The 10424-nt window shown below is 46.8% G+C and overlaps 5 protein-coding genes across 5 annotated transcripts; 2 read left to right on the plus strand and 3 right to left on the minus strand.

Moving 5' to 3' along the window:
• Positions 1 to 338: 338 nt before the first annotated feature.
• Positions 339 to 2566, minus strand: RhiXN_02180 (Ulp1 protease family, carboxy-terminal catalytic domain protein; the record flags this gene model as incomplete). The annotated part of the gene is made up of 10 exons (XM_043321999.1): positions 339 to 926; positions 989 to 1087; positions 1138 to 1306; positions 1366 to 1536; positions 1616 to 1744; positions 1793 to 1981; positions 2037 to 2147; positions 2197 to 2313; positions 2363 to 2485; positions 2535 to 2566. The coding sequence occupies 10 exons, from the start codon at positions 2564 to 2566 to the stop codon at positions 339 to 341; spliced, it is 1728 nt and encodes a 575-aa protein (XP_043187822.1).
• Positions 2567 to 2872: 306 nt separating this feature from the next.
• RhiXN_02181 (uncharacterized protein) lies at positions 2873 to 6269 on the minus strand (the record flags this gene model as incomplete). Its single annotated transcript, XM_043322000.1, has 8 exons — positions 2873 to 3142; positions 3197 to 3882; positions 3935 to 4179; positions 4238 to 4383; positions 4801 to 4973; positions 5044 to 5963; positions 6027 to 6042; positions 6083 to 6269. 8 exons carry the CDS (start codon positions 6267 to 6269, stop codon positions 2873 to 2875), a joined length of 2643 nt encoding a protein of 880 aa, XP_043187823.1.
• Positions 6270 to 6592: 323 nt separating this feature from the next.
• On the minus strand, positions 6593 to 7572 carry RhiXN_02182 (potassium/hydrogen exchange-like protein; the record flags this gene model as incomplete). Its single annotated transcript, XM_043322001.1, has 4 exons — positions 6593 to 6903; positions 6959 to 7169; positions 7226 to 7393; positions 7462 to 7572. 4 exons carry the CDS (start codon positions 7570 to 7572, stop codon positions 6593 to 6595), a joined length of 801 nt encoding a protein of 266 aa, XP_043187824.1.
• A 287-nt stretch (positions 7573 to 7859) lies between these two features.
• RhiXN_02183 (DNA topoisomerase 1) lies at positions 7860 to 9257 on the plus strand (the record flags this gene model as incomplete). The annotated part of the gene is made up of 2 exons (XM_043322002.1): positions 7860 to 8069; positions 8124 to 9257. 2 exons carry the CDS (start codon positions 7860 to 7862, stop codon positions 9255 to 9257), a joined length of 1344 nt encoding a protein of 447 aa, XP_043187825.1.
• Positions 9258 to 9678: 421 nt separating this feature from the next.
• On the plus strand, positions 9679 to 10269 carry RhiXN_02184 (uncharacterized protein; the record flags this gene model as incomplete). The annotated part of the gene is made up of 4 exons (XM_043322003.1): positions 9679 to 9886; positions 9942 to 9958; positions 10124 to 10165; positions 10225 to 10269. 4 exons carry the CDS (start codon positions 9679 to 9681, stop codon positions 10267 to 10269), a joined length of 312 nt encoding a protein of 103 aa, XP_043187826.1.
• Positions 10270 to 10424: the final 155 nt, after the last annotated feature.

Raw genomic sequence — 10424 nt, forward strand, 5'->3', positions numbered from 1 at the left:
CTAGTACCTAGATACAAACTGGCTGTACATGTTTATCCGCCGCTAGCAGAGTGGCCAGGAAAGTGAGTTGCATGCCACAGGCTACGATTGCAAGGTGGGGAGCATACCAAGGTTAGATAAGGCCCAGTTTCGTAGCCGCTTTAATAGAACTAGTTGCCCCTGAAAATATTTTACGGCTTGATTAAAGGGGCTCTTAGCTAACAAAGCGAGCTATTGCTGCTTCCCTTGGTGTGGAGTATTCAAGTAGGATACGTAGCTATGTCATTAAAAGTACAAGTACATCGACGGCGGTCAATAACTAAGCGAGATATAGTTAGATAACCATTCTAGCAAACCAACTATAGCTCAGGCGAACTCCCTGGACCACGGTTCAATTCGAATGAGCTTTCTGAATCAAGTTTCGATCCGTGTTTTGACCCACCCTTCCTACCGCGTCGAGTGGGTTTAATATTGAGAGACGATTGGCTACTTCCCGGTACCATCGCCACTCTCTCTGCAATTGGCGATTGTTGGTCTGAGCGGACTATCCCTTCAACCTCGGCAACATCATCAGAGGATGCCCGCCTCGGCGCTTCTTCCCCTGCTGCAGATGATGGATATCCAAGCCCAGGTGGCAAAACAGATACCGAGCTGGGGAGTTCGGCTACTGCAGACCTGGTCATGCTCGTGGCCTCAGACGGATCGATTTCCAAAATAGATGCCTCGGTTTGAAGGTAAGGCGGGGTGGTCAAGATCGGATTATTGCTAGATGGGAGTGTTCCTGGAGTGGGTGCGGTGTTCTCCGGAGACGAGGCTTTAGACTCCAGCCACTTAGTAGAAAGCTCGTGCAATTTCTCTCGAAAAGCTGTTCGTTTTTCTTTGACTTGGTCGGTTTTCCATAGCTCATCATAGCGACTCCCTACTTCTTTGGGTTTACGTTTCCTGCCCTAAATAATGCACGACCAGAATCATCGAAAACGACCCAAACACATGTGTGTTGACGACTTACAGGCGGAAGAGCAATTATTTCTAGAGGGTTTGCATAAAATGCCTCGACATAGTGCAGAAGATAAACCCCGCAATCACACCAGTTTGGTTGTACCGGCACCTAGCGACGAATGTCAGGATAGAATTCTACACAAAGTAACTAGGACGTACTGATAAATGTTTGTCATCGACAAATCCACCACTTGATCGAGTGTCCTTAATGTCTACTACCTTTTTGTATCTTTCTTGAGCTTCGGCTTGAAGATATTCCCGAAGAATCCTAACGGTCCGAGCATGTTTGCCTCCGAGTGAGTCTAGTATCAGTATCCACGTCTTATGACTATCATAATCATTATAATTAGCGGAGATAGCAGAGTGCATTGATATCACGGTACGCACGATCCGTCGGCTTTTGTTGTATCACTATCTTCGTCCGCATTTATCATCTCGACTTCTGGTAGACCTTCTGATTTGGGGTCTACAACCACCACATCTTGCTGAGATTCAGCGGGTGGGTGAATCAATGGCCATTTTTCCAGATTGATCAGCCAGTTCGGCGTCGGTTTCCAGCTTTCCGGGTTCAGTAGGCGAGTCGGCGTCCATGACCACAGGCGATATTTCATCCACGTCGAGTATATCACTTCCTGACGTTTGTTGCTCCGCTTTGGCCGTCGTGTCGGACGAGCGGGTCACCCTCGAAGGCTGCGCCGATGGTTGTGGGATAGGCGCTTTCAGGACGTGCTCAGGAAAGCAAATAATTGCTAAATACCAGTGGAGACTGGAGCAAATTAGGTTCAGCAACCACCAAAATAGTTGATAAACGCACTGCTCGTTAATTGGAATTATGATAAATTTCTTCGAAAAGAGATTAAATTTAGACGTCCATTTCTTGACACTGTTATAGTCGCATCCCTTACGTGGCCCGGCATCTAATTTTTTGAAAAAGAAAGAGCTGAATATATGTATTTGATCCACCAAATTAGGGTCTTTGTGCCTCAGATCATTGAGCCACATCCTGGAGGTGTACATTTTAGACCAAATACACACATCTCTGCTTCAATGCAACTTACTTCAGGCCTAACTCAATAAGGGTATCGTTGAGGAATTCACCTGGCTCTAAACGAGCCAGCTCTCCTCGATTGATTGTGACAGATCCCGTTCCGGTAGGATGCACCAAGACACTGTCCATGATTAGCTCTCTCTGTCAAATAGAGCGAATTATCAACGTACACTTCGTCAAGGTCTTCAACAACAATCGACTTCGGATCATTCGCTGAATCTCCTGGCTTTGAGCTGGATGCAGTAGATCGCGTCCTTGGTTTTGAAAGAGGCGACATTGTGCGAGCTCTTTGAAAGAATGAGAATAGAGATGAGTATAGATTCAATCAATATTTACCTGGAATCTATTGCAGGTTCGCGCTGGCGGGGGCTGTTGGTATCTTGGATTTTTGGTACGTGGAAAGTGAACTCGGAGCTTCGATCTGTTGCGTCTTTCACCAAAGCATCCATAGCTTTTTTCCTGATTAAACGATTTCAATACAATCCAGCCAGGCAATCTATGTACTTACCTTATAACATCCTTTTTCGTCCATTCAGCCATTCTTCGAATTAATGCTTTCCAAAGGTGGCGGATATCGGGATCGTCGGATCCAAAGAGATGCAGAAAAAAACGCTACTATCCCTAACCCAGCTGGAACGACTATAGTGTAGTAGTATTTAAAATACTCTCGCAATATCCATAAATATACCTCTTCTCCAAGCCCGCTTGGCAGGCAACTGACTTGTGAGATGGATTATCCCAGAGATACGATTCGTCCTCAGCTGTATCTACCACCTAGAAGTAGGACTAATTGGTCAGGGAACTAGACTCTAAAAACGGAATCGCTCGACCTCGAACCGCTCAATATCACCCTCCATTATGCAAAAATCTTTGGGATGTAATCGTAGAGTATTCTTTAAACACAATCTTTAACATACTCCCACTAGCGGTTAGAGAATACGAGTCTCGGTTGGTGTTTGACTCGTAATGTTTAGGGTCACAGTACCACTCCTGAATCTGGAAAGTCAATTCAAGCTGGCTTTGGTATGGCTTGGTCTCTCGCTGCTTCGTACGCTGCTGAGGCCTTTTTTCGGTCAACGGGAAAGCGCCTAAGCTTTGTATTTTGAGCTGCGAGGTCTGTAACACTGATAATATAGTAGATCCAATGAAATAGAGTATTGAATCGCTTACCTGGGATTTTCCTGTTGATGTTAGCTTGCCCTGCATGCGGCCACTAATTTTCCCTTCCACGGGCTTGGGCCTTGTCGATCCTATGGATATAGGATGGCCCTTGCTCGTGGGACCGCTGGGCGCGGGCTTGCCCAAAGTTCCCCTAGTGACCTTGGTAAGAGGACTGGGTAGTTCCGCTGACTTTGGTGCAAGAAAACGATCCAGGTTAGGCTCGCTACGACCAGAGGATTGAATAGTCGAAGCAGATGGATTGGATTCGATCTTCCGGACAGCATCTTTTACCGTGCCTTCTTTGACAATTGAGAGCTCTTTAGACGTATTCGGGCCTTGCCTGTTTGCGGCAGGCGGGTCACACGCAACAATTTCGTCGTCGTCGCCATCGTCATCGACGTTGTTCTGGTGGAAAGCGTTGTCAATTGGATTAACCGTTTTACCAGAGCCTCCTATACAGTCCATAGGATCCAAATCCGACGAAGTGTGACCAACTGTTGGGGTCTCTGACTGCTTTGTCCTACGTTCTTGACGCTTTGGGGTATCAAGAGGTATCGAAGCAACTTCGAGCATCATCGAGAAAGAGAACGTTGCTTCATTGTCGCTCGCCCCGTCCATTTTATCATTGATCGCTTTTGATACGCTAGGCGACGATTGTTGAGTAGATAGAGAAGGCGGTTGACCATCGTGTGTCACTGGCCCAAGCTTAGGCTGAAGTGTATGTATGAAGTGCTCGAGTGCACTCACCTTTACCAAAAGGCTCATCTAAAAGTCCTGTCCTGGAAGAGAATGCTTTACTGCTAAGGCTTCCCTCGTATTTATTCGATCGATTATCCGTGAGCTTGATGGTTGAGCCATGATCCCTCTTCAAAGTTCTCGCATCATTAGCCCGGCGCTCCTGTAAATTGCTTTGACCTATTCCAGTGAATGGCCCTCTAATACCGGTGCGACGGCGGCTAGTTTCACCCGCACTGGCGTCATCCTCGCGTGACCTTGATGGTTATAACGGATTGCATCAATTATATACTTTTGTTTGGAAACGTATCCAACCTTTTCTTGCTACTATCGTGTGATAGATTGGCCGAGCCGTTCGAAGCACGGTGGAGAGCACCTATCACCTGTCTCTCCTCTCGAGTAGTCATAGCTCTATTCAAATATTGTCGAAATTCGGTCGCACTCTGTTGTATCCTGACCGACTAATAAAAGATGTTCAACACGAGGGTTTGCGAGTGGCTCATCAGCTGGGGAGTAGTTCAGGGACAGAATAGTGTGAAGTTTGGAACCACAACCCCGGGATGGGCGCTTATTGTAACACCGACAACAAAAACCGACCTCCAAGCTTTAGTGAACCATATTGTCAATACAAAAATACACTCTGGTTGTTATATTTACCTGTCCCTAATACAGGCGGCCTAAATTTTCCGTCTGTGATTTTAATTCGCCTTTATATATGTGTTCTGATAATTAGAGACATGATTTAGTACTGCTTGACAGCCAAACTTCTAATCTTATTAAGTTTCAACCCATATATATAACGTTCATACCAGTACATCATTCAATGTCAAGGATTCCATCACTTCCTCCCAGGACATCCTTTCCCTTTCTTTACCTACTTCACCCCCTCGCCGAATTTCCTCATTATCAATCCGTTTCCAGTCGGAGTACGAGACTACCAATTTCCCGGCCTCTATTAGAGGTAGCGGCAAGCCAGGTTCACCCTTCAAGACAATCCCGTCCTTGGCTATCATTCCAGCTTCGGGCTGGTTATCAGGTACGGTATTTGCAGCTAGATTCTGCAATTTTTTCGGCAACCGAGTATGCGTTCCACATGGTACTTGCGAGAACCCCTCGCGCACCGTTTGCGGCCCACCCACTCGCATACACGCCACGAACTGCTGTACCATCTGCTCGAACTACTTGGCCGTCCACATGCCTGACTCGACCAAGACGCTCATCATGCCAGTCCGGGTGGACCGCTGGAGAACGATATCCAACTGAAGCAATAACAAGGTCTGTTGGTACCGTCTGAGTTTGGCCGGTTGGAACTGCCGAGAGAGAAGATGATAGGGAATTGAGGGAGTAGGTTATGCTTGTAGGTGTTATTCTCAACGGAGAACGAAGGAAGTCAAGAGACCAGGTCCTGGAAGCCGATGCAGCAACGGTAGATGATCCCTTTCGCATCAAATCTATTAGTCGAGTTTGTTGTCTTGATAGTCCTTCAGCGCCAATATCGAATAAGCTATGATCGATAGGATTCATTCCGACCCCTTCAAGATTCATCATTTCACGAACTTCTTTTGCGGTGAATGAAACCTGAGGAGGGGCACGGCGTCCTACGACTGATACATGCTGAACTTGCAGTTGTTCGAGAACTTCTAGAACACTTTGAGGAACATCATAGGGAGCTAATCGGGCGGGAGGTGAAAGTATCACGCGTGCGACATCTAGCGCGACGTTTCCGTGACCTATCACAGTGATATGTTTTGCTTTGATAAATTGCTCCAGTGGTATACGACTTTCGGGGTACGGATGCGATGTGTACCAATGAACAAAGTCAAGGGCGGAGGTAGGTTGAACCGATGAATCGTCTGCCAAAGTTGGAAGGAGCGGAGAGGAAGAGCCGTATGCAAGCAGAATATGGGTATAATGCCGAGCAAGCGTGGATAACGGCAGGTTTAGTGGTTGAGGATGCGATGGTACTCGTCGCTCATCCTTGGTAGAGTTGGTAATCTGTCGGCCGAGATCCGAGGGAATGATCTGTACGTTTCCAAAGAATCTAAAACGAGGATCAAGAGCTGTTGCATCAAATTTATTTGTACAATTCTGTAACAACACACACGAGGCGAGTTCGCTGGCTAGGTCAGATTCACTAAGCAGAACGAGTAGTAGTTTCACTCGCCTTGACTTCCGGGTGATCGGGGGCAACTCCATATCGAACTAAACCATGTGGGGTCCATAGACGGTCATAAACATGTACTTGGGTGTCCTTAATTGCTGCAGGCAACTTGGACAAAACACGGGATGCGGCGTAGAAGGCGGAAGCTCCGCCCCCAATAATAGCAAGCTTTAGTGGCTGTGCCATAGAGTGAACAGGCAACCTTTTCTTTCAGGTATGGTAAGGTGTTCAGGTAGCTAGTTATATCATCGTTCCAGTTTAAGTTCTCGGTCTCCGTTCACCCAATGATATAAGCAAACACACACAAATACGTTTTGCAAGGGTAGATAAAGTGTAGTCGTTATGGCGTATTTAAGTAAGTGATTTAATACAATAGATACAATGTTTCGCATTGGGTCGCTGTGTTATAAGAGGTGGGTGCCAGTTCTAGCAACCGATCGGACTGGTGGTTCCAAATATTCATCAACGAAAAGGCTATCATTGGCCGAGGGACATCGCTTGTCTACAGATTAGGACTCGGGTTTCGTATTGTCGAATTGACTTCTGGTCTTAGCTTGTTCAACTGCGCGTAGAAGCAAACGTTTTGCCTCTTTTGGCAGCGAATAGGCATCGACAATGTGAGATATCGTGGAGGGATCGGGTAACAGCTGTGTAATGCTTGAATCATGTTCAATACCGTCATTTTCTGTGATAGCTCTTTGAGTTGCGCCAGGAAGTGCTCTTGAAGCATTTGAGTAGATGTTATCAAGGTCTTCTGATGGAACGGTTTGTATAGCCCCCTGGTTGGATAGCTCAAGGAGATATGTGGAAGCCTTATGCGCTATAGTCACAAGCAAAGCTTAGTGTAAAATTATTATACGTTTGAGTGGACTTACCTTTCCAGTGTGTCCACGCTCTCCATACACAGAAGAAAAATGGCAAATTTGGCATGATTGGGATAAGCATAAACGGTGCGGTAAAGGGTATCATTCCGACCCAAAACCACGTTTTTCGACGATGCAAGGGCGAGCGAGCCGCTAGCTGGTCCCGGAGATTGACTATTGGATCGATAGATGATATGAATGAGGGTGGGTATATCAAGGGTATCTAGACCAAGTATACAAATTAGAATATCTTGACAAATCGCGAACTGGGTCACATACTGAAACGGTATGCGTTTTGGTCTGTTTCTCGGATAATTTCTTGCCTTCGCTTTCCTGTGTACCCAGTTGTGAAATTTTGGGTCCGAGAGAGGTATCGATCGAGGCAAGTGCAAGCTCTTCGAAGTCAATTCTATCCACTATTTTCTCTCCATAGCTATGCACTTTCAACTATAGATAGACGTATTGTCAATCAGAGTGTCGATCGAAGAAAACGCGCGGCGCAACTTGATGAATACCTTCCAGCCACCGGGCGCTTTCCCCCAATTACTCCACGTTTCCGATGCTTTCTCCTGTGCACGTTTTAACAGAGTTGGTGATTGCCCATTCGGTTCAGTTTTCTTAGGCATTTGAGCATAGTAGTATATGAGAGGGTGTCGGTGACCTGATCGCCTGACCGAAAGATCCCTAGATTTTGTCAGGGGAAAAGCAAAAAGTCTCATAGATTTGGTAGGCTTTCCCATTGCAGACAGCAAGTCAGTTCGAGGGGGTGGGGTGAATGGAGGATGGATGTCACATGATGTCACTGGGACCCTGATCTACGAAGTTAACCAGGACCAAACATATCCAGAACCTACCCATCCTTAGCCACTTCAACTCTATCAACGCGTGTACGCCTACAATGAAACTACAAATCATGAGTGATGCCCATATGCAAATCGACTGTGGTTTTGGGCGAGAGTACGGAAAATTTGACTTTCCTGCTGTCGCTCCGAACCTCGTACTGCTTGGGGGCATGGGGCGCATATGCGACGTCGAATTACAAGATTTCATTGTTCTCCAATTGACGCGCTTCGAGAATGTTTTCTATGTAATGGGACTAGATGAGTTTTATCAGTCTACCATAGTCAGTTTGATGTTGGTACAGCTCTTTCTACTTTCTCATTGTTTCGTGTTTCAGACGATTGGACGCCAACAGATGCAAGATTTTGCAGAAAATCTCGTCAAAAACCCACCCAAGAAGCTACACAACGGCGAAAATATTGAAAGGCTTGGCAAATTACACTATTTGCATCGTACCCGTGTCGATATCGATGATATTACCCTCCTTGGGTGTACACTTTGGAGAGGCTGGAAGGAGGACTCAAATCATGCTCGCAGACTAGCAAGTGCCACTTATCGCCCTATCAAGGACTTCTATGCCGAAGAAGAAAAATTAGAGAGAGATCTTGATATGATTTGGCTTCAATCCCAACTGGAGGCTTGTGCGAATGGCAGGCCAACCTCTCCAGCATCCGAAAAGGATTCCACGGTGCCGCCAGAACAATCCTCCACAATGGACGAGGGTGATATTTATGATGATGTTGAAATGTCGCCCCCTGGCGACTCACTTGGAAGTCAAACATTCAAAGACGCTCCATCGACTGGCAAAACACCTCTCGAGTCATCAGGATCTGAATCAGTTATAACTTCCTCATCCCCCAAATACCAGGGACCTCCTCGCCGGGTCGTTATCCTTACAGCGCAACCTCCCACTTTCAAGCGCACTGCGATTCTAGGAATTGGACCGCCCAAGGGCGAACAGACAGAGGAAGCGGTAGTCCTACTCAAGGATCGACAGTGCTGGGCGCTGGATGATGCTCATGGGGCTGGTGTCATAGTCAACTCGCCTCTTAACGGAAATGATGAGCCTAGGTTACAACAAGTGGACAGTGCGCAGATTAAAGTCGAAAAGATGGACACTGATGTGCACCAAGTGCAACCTTGCGGGCATGGAGGCGGTTCAACCCAGGATCCGTATCGCCCTCCGGGGGTTGCGCTGTGGGCGTTCGGATATACTGGCTGGTCGTGCGATACTAATTATAAAGTGCGTGCGACAATGACTCCTGATAGTGACCAAAAAGGCAAGAAATTGGAGGTACCGGCTGGGGGGTCATCTGAATACAGTCGATGTTCTCAATGTAACAGGGCTTCGGCGCCCATTCGACTGCTCAGTAACCAGCGTGGTCACCAATGGGAACGGAATCCTGTGCCCTACGTTGATGTGCCGCCTATTTGGAGGGCATTCGATGAAGCGTTGGTGGTCGATGTGTAATTTTTTTGTCATCTGAATCCGTCTTAGTTATTGTGCAATCGGCGGCGGTTACTTTTGTACTCTTAGGTTCTCGATTTTATTGCGATGCTTAGCTCCTTTTGAGTAAGTTCATGTGGCCTGCTTGCCCCAAATGTAAAACATACTATATATGCAGTGTAGTGGACGTACAACTTCAACGAAGGCAGACTTTTGTCCTTCTAAGAATAATTACATATATATTAGATCGCCTAATATGGTTTCAGCCACCAAGCGTATAAAGCCTTCCCAAACTGGTACTGTGTGCGGCTCGGCCAAGCTTCTGCACTAGTGTAATCCTGGACGTAAATGAATTTGAAATTATATAAGCCATGCTCTCGAGAACAACCACAACCGTGTTTTCAAGCCTCTTACCCGTATAGCTTAACTTACAGAAGCATCAACTATGGATGACTCAGAGCTTGCCGCGATTCGTGCCGCACGTCTCAACCAACTTCAGCAACAAGCTGGCGGCTCAGGCGGATCAATGCCAGCGGGCGGTTTCTCGGGCGCAAAGTCCGGTGAGGGCGCGAGCGATGAGGGTCAGCAATCAGAAGATCAGATGAAGAGGGATTTGTTGGCTACTGTGCTAGACTCTTCTGCACGAGAGCGCTGTAAGTAAACGGTGAGTCGAGTTGGGGACCTTGCATAATAATGAATTTCTTCCAGTGGCACGGATCTCTCTAGTTCGTCCGGCGCTATCCGGTCAAATCGAGCAGATGTTACTACGAATGGCGCAGATGGGGCAGCTACGTGGTCGTGTGACAGAGCAGCAGCTTATCGGCCTGCTTGAACAGTGTGTTGGGGAAATAGAGCATGCCGTTCCGCTCCCTGTCTGACTGAATGAGTAGGCCGAGGAATCACAGGGAAAGGCTGCTCCGAAGAAGGTGGTTGTGAGTAAAATGTTTACATTTACATAAATACAATAATGAATCACTTCTGTCTTCTGCAGTACCAGCGAAGGAAGGAGCTTGATGACGATGACTTTGATTTGTGATTTACAGAGACTAGGCAGTGGATAGGGCGCCGGGTCTGTTATCGCTGTGTGTATGCGATAGTATTTCATACTAAATCAAACTATGCATTACAAGTTGCACTCGTACTACATCTCGCGATGCTATGCGCATTTTAATTTAAATTATTACAATCTGA

This window comes from Rhizoctonia solani, chromosome 16 (genome assembly GCF_016906535.1).
Source record: "Rhizoctonia solani chromosome 16, complete sequence".
NCBI classification, from domain to species: Eukaryota; Fungi; Basidiomycota; class Agaricomycetes; order Cantharellales; family Ceratobasidiaceae; genus Rhizoctonia; species Rhizoctonia solani.